The 14,247-nt window shown below is 36.6% G+C and overlaps 1 protein-coding gene across 5 annotated transcripts in view; it reads right to left on the reverse strand.

The window, feature by feature from the left end:
• Positions 1 to 286: 286 nt before the first annotated feature.
• The window catches only part of THAP12 (THAP domain containing 12), a 26,975-nt gene continuing 13,014 nt past the window's right edge, over positions 287 to 14,247 (reverse strand). Inside the window, exons 2-5 of one of the 5 annotated variants that reach the window (XM_040489402.1) lie at positions 12,895 to 13,015; positions 9,227 to 9,334; positions 4,669 to 4,705; positions 287 to 3,179 (exon numbers count right to left, since the gene is read on the reverse strand). In XM_040489402.1, the coding sequence (XP_040345336.1) occupies positions 1,246 to 3,179; positions 4,669 to 4,705; positions 9,227 to 9,334; positions 12,895 to 13,015 (2,200 nt within the window). In that variant the 3' untranslated portion in view covers positions 287 to 1,245. Of the gene's footprint in view, positions 3,180 to 4,610; positions 4,706 to 9,226; positions 9,335 to 11,895; positions 11,991 to 12,894; positions 13,016 to 14,247 lie in introns of those variants that run through there. The other 4 variants (XM_040489406.1, XM_040489404.1, XM_040489407.1 and 1 more) reach the window with 4 other exon arrangements.

Raw genomic sequence — 14,247 nt, forward strand, 5'->3', positions numbered from 1 at the left:
CAATTATATTCACGTGTTTACATTTTAGCCATCAACAATTACACAAACCCTGAAAATTTGTAACAGGGTCATACAGCATATAATATTAAAAAACATCAGTTAGATGAACCTTATTATTTAGTTATTAAAGAACCTTTTATATACCCCACGTAGTAAGCCATATACCACCTCCCCCCAAAAAACCAAACCAAAAACCTACATTCTTCAATTGTGAAGGAGATATTTTTGAAAAAACAATTTACCACAAGAATCTGTTTTGTCCCCACCAAAAATAATGTGCCTGAACTTTAAACAAAATTCACATTTTATTTAGGTTGAAATAAACTATACAAAATTGATTTTCTTCACCAAAAATAACAGTAATATTTTCTGTATTATTCCTAGGTAAACCACAAAACACTTATTTTTGTAGGTTTTCCAGGTTTTGTTTAGAAATCAAGACGAGGCAGTAGATACAGTCATGGAAAAAGACAGAGGAAAACAGACAAATCAGTTGTCAGTATCCACGGCCTCTGATCCTGTCTTGACCATGAAACAGAGGTGTTCAACAAATACCTGCTAAAAAGCTTATGAAGATGTAGGCTCAACAAAGGAATGTAAACAGCAACAACCCCATGTGGACCGACAATGGCAGGCTAGCCCATTCAAACTCTAACTGTAACTTGTTCTTTTAAGTTCGTTTGATAAAGACAAAATCTACACTGAAATCCTTGCAAGCTCACATGTTTTCCATTCTCTCTCTCTCTCTCTAGCTGTCTGATAACTCCCTTAAATCTCCATTACAGATTTTTAACATACTTAACACTCCAGGTCACTCATGAGCTTCATTGTAACATTCTATAAAATATATTCCTTTCTCCCACACCTCTTCCAAATCTATTTCTTCTAAGAACTGATAACTCAATACCCGACAACTGGATCCAGTGATAATAAATGTCTAAAATGACTTAACTAAAACAATTCCAAAGTGCCATTAGCAGAGATCCCACAGAAATGTAATGTGGCACTTTCAACGCTATCTTCTGGAAGAACAGTTATGTCTCCAAAGCATAAGAGTTCAAACGGGGGCCATTTAAATAGGCAGATTATCAATGGCTAATGTACTCAATGGGAGGTCGACAGGTCAAGATATTCAGTGATTAAGTGGCCTACGTATACCTGACAGCTTTTCCGTAAGATGTTTTCAAATTTCTAACAGATTTTTCCAAATAACAAACATAAGAGAAAGCCTACTTTAAAAGTCTCCTACGTATTTTCAATGGTTTCTGAGTTATCTGTAGGAAGCTCTGACTTAGTTGTATAGAGTTTGATATAGGTGTCCACCATTAAATCCAGATCATGTTTTATATCAAAATTTATGTTAAGCAAAGCCAAGTTACTTGACCTTTGGTCTGTCAAAGTGTTCCTCAGGTATGCTTTGAGACGCTTTCGCCCATTTTCATAGCGTTCATTCTCAACCTTCATCACAGGAAGAATGCATAGGACTTTCAGCAATGCATAAACATTAGGAAAAAACTTGATGTCTGGCAGATGCAGGGCTTCATAAATGGTGGATGGAAGCTCTATATCTTTCCCTCTGTGTTTCCACTTGATTCTCCAACAGTGCAGCTCAGCTGAGAGTGTGTCCGGGTTGGGTAAGTCACTCCTGTACATGTCAGCATGGTGCTCCTCCGATGTATTAAATTTGAGCTGTCCCATGACAGAGGGCACCAGAGATAAGCATTTAAGAGCTTTGAGGTGCTGTTCTGAGAATATATCTTTCAGTTCCTGAATAATATGTTCCACTGTTGGGACACTTAGAGTTTCTTTATAGTAACTCTCGGAGGTTAGCTGAGATTCCAGGTTACCTTGCTGGGCTCTGCGGAACTTCCCAGGGAGCTTCATCTGAATATCAAGTTTAGTAGCCAAATTTGTGGCTTCTTCAAACCAAAATTCATGATAAACTTCGATATTTTCCATCACTTCATTCAGTGAATGCAGTACTGCAGTCAAGCTACTGGCTGCAAAGAAGACATCGGAGGTTTGCCCCTGGAGATTTTTCCCAAAGGCTCTTGTAAAAGATAGAACATTTTTAAGAACAACAATGGTAACAACGAAATCAAAATCTGTTACCGCACTACAGAGTACAAACGCTCGGCCAGCTATATAGTTATTCCATCTAATGTTTGTGTCACTATTTATACCATCTAAACATAAAACAAGTGCTTGTAGGAGGTCCACTAAAATTTCGAAAGCATCGTGCCTACCTGTCCACTGAGAATGGCAAATTTCCTTGAGTTCTTTACCCTTTTCCTCATTGTTCTGAAAGAGGACAGAAATGACATTGTCAAGCTCTAAAAGCAGTTGTGGAGATCGATGGAAGAAAGAACAGACTTCCTCAATGGTTCCTAATGCAACAGATACTCCCACAACAGGCACAGATTTTGCCAACCACATATTTAAGGCACAGGAAGAGCAAAGTGTGTAGACAGCTTGGGGATATTTCTCTAAAAGCCTAGAAGCAACAACTTTCATTTTGGAAGAAAATCCACTGGACACAATGTAAGCCTGGCCACGACAATACTCCATGTTCAATCCCCACTTCTCAGTTATCGTGGTGTGAAATTTCACAGCCAAAATTTCTGCATCAGCTTCATAAGGCAAGAAGCCCACAAATTCCTCTCTCAGGTTATGAGACTCATCAACAAACCTCACCAGCACAGGCAAGTGCTCTTCTCCTGCTATGTCCACTACGTCGTCAGTGATGATGGAAAAGAAGTGGGAGTCTCTCACTTCCCTGAGGGTTTCCTCCCGAATGCAGCTCTCACAGATCTCTAGCATCTGCTTCTGCTGTGTTTTCGAGCAGAACAATGTGTTAACTGCTGTTGTCTCAAAGCGCTTTCTCAGAACCTCTTCACCAGAATTTATCCGGCACTCCAGGAGTGCTTGAAAGTTATCCGGGGTAAAGAGACCCTCTGGGAGTCCATCAGTTTCATGCCCATCCAGAGGGATGTTTTGTTTTCCCATTAGAATTAAAATTTCAAATAAAGATTTTAAGTATTCTTTGTTTTCTTTCTCTTCAAGGGTTAGAGGTAAAATGTCTTCATCCTGTTCTTCACCCCCTTCTTCTGCACTGGGGTTCTGAGCATTGCTGTTGTTTATTTCTTTATGTTTTTGTTCCTGTTCAGAAGTTTCATCAACTGGAAAACAAAGAATCAATTTTATAAACAGGCTCATGAGGAATGATACAAACCAAAAAAATCATGTTTTTGATTGGTTAAATATTTAAATTCAGGAGCTCATCCATTCAACATTCACAACGTACCTATTGGACCACAGACTAGGATACAGAGGTTAAAATAAGACACACTCTAGTGGAGACAAAAACTGTATACAGATTTTAATCCTACATGTAAATGTTACATATAAGAGAGGAACGATTTCTTACAAACTTAACAAGGCACGTCACATAAAACACGTCCAGACCAGTAATGGTCTGTGCCCTCAGGAAAAAGAGGAAGAGAACTAATATTTATTGAAGCACTGTGTTGGCATTTTATACCTATCACATTACTCCCTCTATAGGCAGGTGCTATCAATCCCGCTTGACAAACGAGGAAAGTAAATAATTGCCCAAGGTCACAGATGTAGTTAAAAGGATGAAGGTGAAATTCAAATCCAAACCTGTCTGGTTCCAAGGTCCATGCTAATGCAATTTCTATGAAATCATTAAGCTACACTTTAATATGGGAGATGAGAATTATGTAAGCCAACATAACATAAGGTATATTGACGCAATTTTTAGGGCAAATAATAGACTACTAGAAGTATTAGCCAAATCTCTTTGTACGTGGATTGAAAAACTGAGCCTCTGAGGTTAGTGTCCTGCCCATAGTCATATACACAACCTTGCAAGTCCTAGACCCTGTGGTCCCCTCTAGGTTCATTTTCTAATCATCATAGGATATTAGAAGCTCTAACAACAAAATGAGTATAATTCTCCAAATCAGGCACCCTGTTTCAAGCTACTCTACTTCTGCGCAGAATACATCTCCCTCCTTTGCCTGACTCCCTCAGGACTACTGTCAGAATTAAATGAACTAAGTAAAGCACCTAAAGACATAAACAGTTATGTTAATAAAAACAATATTAATAATAGCACAGTAGGAGGAGGAGACCGAGAAGGAGGAATAATAGTAGTAATAGACAAAAACAAAAACAACGACTAGCCCTCATCCTTTGGTGACACAGGTCAGGCATCAGCACCTGCAGAAAGGCTACTGTGACTCCTACTCTCTATTAGGCTAAGTGTCCTCAAAGCACTTTTCCTTAAACATTTATCAAGAACTTTTGATGCACCACACATCGGGTGGACAAAGATTCTGCTCTTGTCCTTTACTGCTGCCTTTCCTTCCCTCCACGGGGGCACTGTGTGCCTGCCACCCCACCACACACCAAGAGCACAGCTAGTAGGGAAGAGGCCAAGTACATGGCACAGTAGCACTCAATCAAGAAACTAAACTAAGACTTCTGTCTCACAGACAATTCCAGACCACAGGAAAATGCCTACCACACTCTTACATCACTCTCACGGTAGGTTTTGGACATAAAACATATTTATTTGTCCTTACCAGGTCAAGGCCTTTTTAAAAGGCATTCAGAAGTTCAGTCATTAACACTATCACTTACTTTTTTTCTGTTTCAGTGTCCTGATTTCATCTTCACTCTAAGTGACAAGAAAAAAGAAGAAGAAAAAAAAAAAACACCTTTAAGAAAACTGAACTCTAGCACATCACTGTAGATTCATAAGTAAAAAGCATACTGTGACTCAAATTTAATTCCTTCGAAAGCATAAATTCCTTACAATGAATACATTCTTCAAACATAGAAATGACAGAAAAACCAGAAAAATAATTTACTAATGATTCCAAGCTCATAATAAAATACTAGAGGAGACAGGGTGCCTGGGTGCTTCACTCCGTTAAGCATCCTACTCTTGATTTTGGCTCAAGTCATGCTCTCCGGGTTTGTGCGCCAGCTCCATGCTGAGAGCACGGATTCTCTCTCTCTCTCTGCCCTCCCCGCTTTCTCACTTTCTCAAAATAAATAAATAAACTTTATTAAAGTTTTTTTAAAAACACTGAGGAGAAAGAATACATCGCTTAACTTACTTTATACTTAAATCAACTTAACTTTGGGTTACAAGTGTTTGAAAGCTAATAAAAGGCATGAAAGTGCAGGATGGTGCTTGGCGTCAAATCCAAGGGGTCACAAATCATGTCCCCTCCCATTTGTTCCTGGGGGATGCCACGTAAGAGAGTTGCTGGATCCCAGAACCTAACACAAAAGCTGTGAGAATTCCCTGGGAAGCAGAAAGTAACACAGTACCAGTATGGAAGAGAAATGGATGCATACAGCATAGAGGGCCAAGTACATACAGGATTAAACTGAGGAAGAACTTTCCAGTTATGTCCTTTCTCTTCCTCTAACCCACTGCAATGCTTAAACCACAAACCACCCCATTACTATTCAGGAGCAGGCAAGGAGCACTACCAGTGACAGCTTGAGTTAGAAGGGTACCTGCTAGGCAGCATAGGAACATGATACTGATAACAAGAAACATCGGCAGGCTAGCCAATCTAGAACATTCCCTCCTTATCCCATGAGCTACAGTTACAAGGATGGCAAACCTATAAGAGTATGTCTGCATTAAGGTATTTGAGGTTCCCAAGGGGCAGAATACAGGGAAATGGTAGCTGGAGGATGGGAAGTGGCTGAGCTCCTCACTCCTGGTACGTAGGGCTAAGAAGAGAACTGATGTGGAAAACTACAGTGGTGTGTCACCATTCATCTAGGAGATATCCCAGAAAAACAAATAAATAAATAGAGGGAAAGAAATGTATGAAGAAATAAAAACTGAGGATTTCTCAGAACTTAAAGGTGTCAGTCTGGATAACTAAAAAACCATCTAGACACAGGTTAGCAAAATTAAAAATGTCAAATATAAAGAAAAAATACTAAAGACTTTGAGGGAGAAAAGCAAATCATCTAAAAAGTAACAAGAATTAGGCTAGCATCAGACTTCAATAGAAATAACAAATGCAAAAACTAGAAAGAATCAGTATCACACAGACTACATATACACTCCATGAATTATTAACTTAATATTACAAAATAAAAGCTACAAAATGGTTTTAAAAAATAAACCCATGCCTGGAAACTAAAAACAAAAATAACCCCATGTTAAAGGAACAGGGGAATTTACAAAACACTCCTGACTAATCAACAAAAGCACTACATGTCTATAATTATGGGATACAGCTAAAACACACTTAGACATTTACAACTGTGAATACATACAAATATGAGCTAAACATTCAAGAAGTCAAAAAAAGAGCCAAAAAATAAATGTCTCAAATCAAGATGAAACCAAATAAATCACAATGCAACAATCATTGATAATACTAACTGATTTCCTTACAAACAATATTAAAATAATTTTAGGATCAGGGATGCCTGGGTGGTTCAGTCAGTTAGGCGTCCGACTTTGATTCAGGTCATGATCTTACAGTTCATGGGTTCGAGCCCATGTCTGGCTCTGTGCTGACAGTTCAGAACCTGGAGGCTGCTTCGGATTCCGTGTCTCTCCCTGCCCCTCCCCTGCTAGTTCTCTCTCCCTCCCTCCGTCATTCTAAAAAACAAACATTAAAAAAAATTTTTTTAAATAATCTTAGGGTCAGAAAAACACAAGCGCTCCAAAATCCTATATGCAGTTCTTAAAAACAAATGAAATACAAGAGAAAACCAATAAATGAATCAAAATTGCAAACAAAATATTCCCTCACCCACCCCAAGCACTCTGATGGTTTTATGGTTTAACTTTCATGAGCAGAGAGTATATACCTTATACAAGTTTTTCCAGAAAATCTGAGAGAAAAGGAAAACTATCCAACTAATTTTATAAGGCTAATAGAACCCTGACATCATTAAGTGGATAAGAGGAGTACAATGAAAGAAAATTACAGGACAACACTTATAAATGCAAAATCCTAAATAAAATATCAACCAACTAAATCAAACAAATGAAGAGAGATAATGCAATCAGTTAGGGTTCATCACAGGAATGCAAAGATGGTTCAACACCAGAAATCCATCAGCTATTCACTACATTAAAAAAACCTGAATTTTTCTACTCAATAGATGCAGTTAAAGCTTTTGGTAAGTTCAACAAGTTATGATAAAAATTCGGAATATGAGGACTAAAAGGGAATGAAAGGAATTTCCTTAACTTGATAAAAACAGTATCAGGGGCACCTGGGTGGCTCAGTCAGTTGAGTGTCAGACTCTTGATTTTGGCTGAGGTCATTATCCCAGTGTCATGGGATTGAGCCCTGTATTGGGTTCCATGTTGAGCAAAGAGACTGCTTAAGACTCTCTCTGCCCTTCTCCTCACTAACACACACTGTCTCAAATAAAAGAAACCCAAAAAACCCTCTTTAACAGTATCAGCAACAAACATCACACTTAATGCAACAAGGCAAGCATATCATCTGTGACATTACTGGGACTGTTCAACACAGCACTTCTCAGGATCCTGACTAAACGGTAACACAAGCAACAGAAAAAATTAAAATTATGAGGATTAGAGGAGGCAAATTTGTCCTTATTTGGAGATGATAAAATCAACTTCATAGAAAACTCCAAAGACTAGTAGGAATTAACCAAAATTAGTTCTTCAAAATTGCTGGAAACAATCTCAACCAGAATACATAACCTATACCAACAAAAGCCATAATGTATTTAGGAAGTAATTTAAGGAATGTACACATTGTTCTCTTTTAAAAAACTGCAGCAAAAACCCTAAAGTTTTTTCAAATTTTTGACTTTCTGCACTCCTTAAAGTATGTTAATAGTGTATTCAAAGAACTAGTATTTAGTCTGGTCAATGGCTGCTGTTACCTGAAAGCTATTTTTTTCTGTTTATGGGTGGGACCAATTAATATTTTAAGATGTTAATCCAAAGCATTTGTGTTGAAAATCCCAATGCAATTTCTAGAAGAACTGGACGAAAGAATTCTCAAATTCATATGGCGGAATAAAGGTCCACAAGTAGCTAAGACAATTTTGAAAAAGAAAAGTTAAGAAACCACTGTATTTGCAAGTAAGATAAATTATAAAGCCATGCTAATAAAAGCAGTACATATGTGGTACTGTTGTGAACAGTGGTACATATGTGAACAAACACATTTTCCAATAAACAGAACAGAGCTCCCAGAAACACTGTGCATATATGGAAACTTGGTATATGACAGGGGTGGCACCTTAAAACCAGTGAAGGAAAGGACAGATTAACAGACCACATTGAGAAAACTGATTCTCTATAAGGAGAAAAATAAAATTAGATCTCTACTGAACACCATACATACAAAGCCCAAATGGATCAAAGATCTAAATATGAAAGGTAAACAAGGAAAAAAAGAGGAAAATGAGATAAATGTTGTCTTAAAAAAGCACACAGCAGGTAGACTAAAATGACAAATATTAAATACATTAACATGGATACCAAAAGGAGGGGGAGAAAATGGGAATGGTAATAGTGGAAGGAAGAGAAAAAATAATAAACAAAATAAGGGTCTTGCTGGTGGCAATGATGGCAGAAAGTCATGGACTGAAGAGCCTTGATTAATTTAATTTTGTTCACCTAATATCAACAAAAAGTGGTAGGTTTCAATTATTAGAACTAAAGGGTATCAACGGAACATGAAAACATGCATAAATGATGCCATAAACAGAGATTTAAAAGCTTTTTCTGACACTGTCAGTACTTAATAGTGACGGAACCATTATCTCTAGGTAAAAGTATCCATGTCTTAACTTTCATACTTTCCCTTTCTTTATCCCTTTGTCCTGAATTCTGGAAATATCCCTCAGTTCCACTTTCCTCACAACAAAAGAAAAGGTAGTGTTTTGTTTTGTTCCCAGGAAGGGAATGTGCTAGTGGCCTATAATTAACAGCACACTTTGGCCCAAGTCAATGAGTATCAACTGGCTAAATTTGAGAACAATTTTCCAATTTAAACACTAATCATCTTACATCCATCCTTCTTCAATAGTAACCACAGCATTTATTTCCCATGTTACCTTCGGAAATAGAGAGTAACTTGGGTTCAATTTTAAGATGAATGCATCTATATTTGATTTCACAGTATTATGGGGGGTGGGAAAGCCAAAAGCACATTTGACATACCAATTCTTTTATTCGTTTTCTGTGTCTACTATGTGGATTGTTCAAATGACTGGTAAGATCAAATATTGTTGGTATTGCATTATCTCGAAGAACTGTCCTATAAGGACTCTGAAAAAGAAAAATGTGTTAATTCAGAGACGGTCCTTAAGAATGTATTACACATAAAGAAAATGCTATGTTAATGACTTCCCCAGTACTCCTTCAACTCCAGCTCTAAAGTGTAGAGACTTGCAGAATGATGACGTCCGTCCAGATCAGGTATTATTTCTAACTTTTTGTTTTTGCCCTTCTGGCAATCTTACTATTTTAAATTAAGGAACGAAGTTCATGGTAAGCATAAAAAATAAGATATATTTGCATTTTGCATATATATTTCTAATTCATCCTCCCAGCTACTTCACTGTTTAGCTCTTCCATGAGCCCACCAAATCTACAGCAGGCACAAGAGTTTCTCAATCTATCCCTTCCTATGTTCTTAATTCTTCCCTACTTTCCCCGTGGTTCTATCCACTTTTCACTACTATTACTGAGAAGTATCAAGGTACGATGGACTGGTGGGACCCAGGAGACCTAGGAACTAGTCCAAATTCTACCAGTGACTCACTGTGAGATCCTAGCCAAATACTTTCCCTTTCTGGGCCTCAGTTGCCTCTTCTGAATAAATTTCTAGTGTTGAACTAGACCATATTTCCCAAATTGAAATTATTCACATACTAATGATAACACTTGCATACCACCATCTGCACTCTCACATAATCCACTGACTTTTTAAGTCAGCATTGTCTTCAGCAATAAAAACTATAAAATAATGATTTTCATGAGCTATATTTTTCACACATATTGTGAAATTCCTAAAATAAAAACTGATTCACGTGCCACTTGAATTCATTTATACCATGATATATATAATCATATTTCTGCAAACACTAAACTAGGTATTTCTAAATTTCTAATTCTAATGTTCTTATCACTGAAGGATGACCATTCTCTATCCTAATTCCCGTTAACCTAATCCAACCTGGCTAGACGCTAGATGCATACTTAGATGTTGACAGTCTTCAGCAGCCCAGAGGTCGGGTAGGGACAAGAATTTTATTAACAGGAAGAGTAACAGATAAATAACTGCATATGTTCACCCCAGCTAGTCAAAGAAACAATGTCTTTTAATTTCTTCACAGATGTGCACTGATAAAGACAAAATACTCTTCTTTTTAAAAAGCTTTCTTGGGCGCACCCGAGTGGCTCAGTCAGTTAAGCGTCCGACTCTTGATTTCGACTCAGGTCATGATCTCACAGTTCATGAGTTTGAGCCCTGGGTCAAGCTCTGTGCGGACAGTGCAGAGCCTGCTTGGGATTCTCTTTCTCCCTGCCTTTCCCCCCAAGCCCCTCACCTCTCTCTCTCAAAATAAATAAACTTTAAGAAAAATAAAAGAAATAAAAAGCTTTCTTGGGAGCAGCAATTATTTCAAAGCTGATTATTAAAGCATGTTCAAAGTATATGCCAAACAAAAATAACAACTCCTATCTATATTTTTTCATCCAGCGAAGGAAGATTAGGATGATATGAAGAAAAAATATATAACTAAAGGGAACACGCTATCTCAAGTTTTATCTAAAGAGTTGTTAAACACATTCGGGAAGTATTTCTATTCAGATTCATTTTCTAGATCACCCCCATGCCTCATAAAAAACAAAAAGAAAATCTATTTCTCAATGCCACTCAGCTTCTAGTGCTGGGCCAATTATCCTGAGTCTACTAGGAAGTCTGAATCAGAGATTGATCAGTGACACAATCACCGAAGGGAGCAAAAACTATACTATACCCCAAACATCTCATCTTTCCCACTTAGCCAACATGTCACAACAGACACAAACATATACAGTCCACTCTTGATATCTTACCAATTATTAAATAAGGAGGGATAAAACATTCCTAATGAATTTCTTAAATTCACATCAATTTGCTACAAACCAAATTACAGACCGAAAAACAGAACATGAATTAAAAACATGTTACTTTTTAGAAATATTTATTTATAAGTATGCATTCCAAAAAGAGCTATTTTCAATTTATGTGCAGGATAGTTTTAACTCAGTATCAAGATTTAATCTTCAACTGCTGAATTAAGGTTTGAGCATAAAGCAGTGACCTTACTCTAGCATCAAGGATAGTATCTGGCTTCAGTGGAACTAGCCATGAATGTTTACTGATGAGACCTTCAATGCCAAACTAATGAAGTCAAAACTCTCAAACATTTAGATACAGATATCATGTGTAGAGAGAACATTTTCTCGCATTTGCATTAATTTATTCAAGATTTAAGAATCTTGTGGAAATTTAAAAAGCAAAAATAGCTCATCTTTCTGTCCTATGCTCTGACTAAACAAGAATATGAGTGAACTACAATTTTACATGTCTCACAACAATCTTATTGGAATTATGTAATTAAGAGACCATATTTATTATTAAATAAAAATGCATTATGGCTTGTGTATTTAAAATAATAATTTGGGATATTTTTACTTAATGTCAAGAACATAAAAGTAGTTTGCCTTTTAAACATACAAAATCCCCTATTTTGGTTGATCATTATTACCCTCTTAACAAAACAAGGCAAAAATATCCCTCAAATATTTGTGATTAAACTGTTGAACCGGAATTGGCTCACCTCCCAATGACTTCACAAGTATCTGCTTCAATTAATTTTGAGAAATAAAATAACCCAATCATTCTTTAGTTTTCTGATGCCTCTGCAAAATGTATCTGAAAAAAATATCAAAATAAATTGCTGCATAACAATATATAGTGTATCTTCAAATCAAGTTTATGTCTATCCCAATATCTGAGATGATACATTAGTTACATCTAAATAAGAAGATATTATTTAACAAAACTGTCTCCCTAGTTTAAGTGTTTCAAATCTGCTTCATTTCAATCAAATCTGCCCTGTTTGTCTAAGTCATAGCAATAACAGAATCACAGAGGGTTAAAAATCTTAGATTTCAGAAATTATCTGGTTTAATCTTCTTATTAGAATTCGGGACCCAGAAGGGAAAGTGACCTGGCCAAATTCACATAGTTAACAGAAGTAAGCTTGAGAGATCCAGGTTTGATACGAAATTGCAAATTATTGAAAGAAATTATTTTTCACATTAATTATACAATTTTCTTCTTGTTGTAACTTGCACATAAAAATTAAGGGTTGGTTCTACCAGTACATACAAAAACATGAAAACAAAGAGCTCCATTTCTTGATAAAGATTTCACTCATAAAAAAAGCTCTGGAGAATCTGCTCCAAATAAAAACACAAACTTCACCTTAAACAAACACTTTTATAATCATCTAAAATTTTCTTTAAAAAATTAAAAATAAAAAAATGAAATTTTCTGAAGGCTGCATAAGAAATGTAAAAAGGGCAACCTCTGTTGAGTAGTAATGGGGCATCAGAAACAGAGGGGTTAAAAAAAATACCAGGCTTTTAAGAACAAATTAGATACTATTCAGCTCCAAATTTGTCTTCATCTTTAAAAAAAAAAAAAAAAAAAAAGTGGCGGGATATAAGAATACACTCCAACATTAACAGATACAGATTTATACTGCCAACCAGATACTGAGTGAATGAGAGAGAGAGAAAACAAAAAAACCCCAAGCCCTTCTATTACTTACAGTTCTGCAGATCATAGAGGTCTCAAAGTGTTTGGCACATAATCGATAATGTTTATTTAGCTGATCAGGTGTTTTATCTTCTAAGTCTGCTCTCCTGCAATTCTCCACCCACTTCTGGCACCTATAAATAAAACCAAAATAAAACCAATTATGAAATATGAGCTCACCATTTAAATTTCAGTATTCAGGGGCACCTGGGTGGCTCAGTCGGTTGAGCGTCCAACTTCAGCTCAGGTCATGATCTTGTGATTCGTGGGTTCGAGCCCCAAGTCAGGCTCTGTGCTGACAGCTCAGAGCCTGGAGCCTGCTGAGGATTCTGTGTCTCCCTCTCTCTCTTCCTCTCCCCTGCTCATGCTCTGTCTCTCTGTCTCTCTCAAAAATAAACATGAAAAAAAAATCTTTTTTAAATAAATAAATTTTAGTATTCAGTTATAAGACAAATAAATATTATGGACAATGGAATCCTGCTCCCTTCTACCTGCAGAACATGATGTAATTTGGAGAAGATGACTGAAAACAAAATGAGAGCTGGAAGAAACCTCAGAAATCATTTAATACATTCAATTATAGACAAGATTAAGAAATAACTTGCTCAGAGTCATGTACAAAATCAGCAGCAAAACTAGAACTTAAACCTGAGTCTTTCAATTCTCAGCACATCCTAGCACCAGAGAGGAATCAATTATGAGTAGTTCAAGCAAAAGTTGCACAACCATGAAGTCAACAGCCTAACACACTCCCTCGGGACTTCAACTTAAATAAGGTTATGAAACAACAATGTCATTGCAAAAAATTAGTAAATAGATGTTTTATAAATAATTACAGTTTCTTACAGGAGCATGACGCCTGTGTTAATTTGCCTTATTATGAACATAATTTATTATCTACAATATGTACAGACTGTAAGATATGTAGATTGTAAGCTCCAGGACTACAGGGATTGTTCCTACACAATCTAGCACACAGAAGGTGTTGAAGATAATGAACAGACCAAGTCCATGCCCTCTTGCTACCTACATATCTGCAGAAAAACAAAAACAACAATGATGCATATTAAGCACTTGCTATGAGCCAGACACTGTTCTATGTCCTTTCCAAAAGGGGTACATTATCCCCCTTATGCAGATGAAGAAATGAAGGCACAGAAATATGAAGTAATCTCCTAAAGGTTACAACTAGATCTTTCTTTCCTTTATTTCTCAAGTTTCTAGGAATAAAAATTCTGTCACAAAGAGTCAAAAATCTGAAAACACATTCATTTTATAATCACATCATAGTATATTATGTCTTAACATTACAGTTCACACCTACACACACACACACACACACACACACACACACACACACACACAC

Source organism: Herpailurus yagouaroundi, unplaced genomic scaffold (assembly GCF_014898765.1).
Source record: "Herpailurus yagouaroundi ecotype Mexico unplaced genomic scaffold, PumYag 180, whole genome shotgun sequence".
Classification (NCBI taxonomy): domain Eukaryota; kingdom Metazoa; phylum Chordata; class Mammalia; order Carnivora; family Felidae; genus Herpailurus; species Herpailurus yagouaroundi.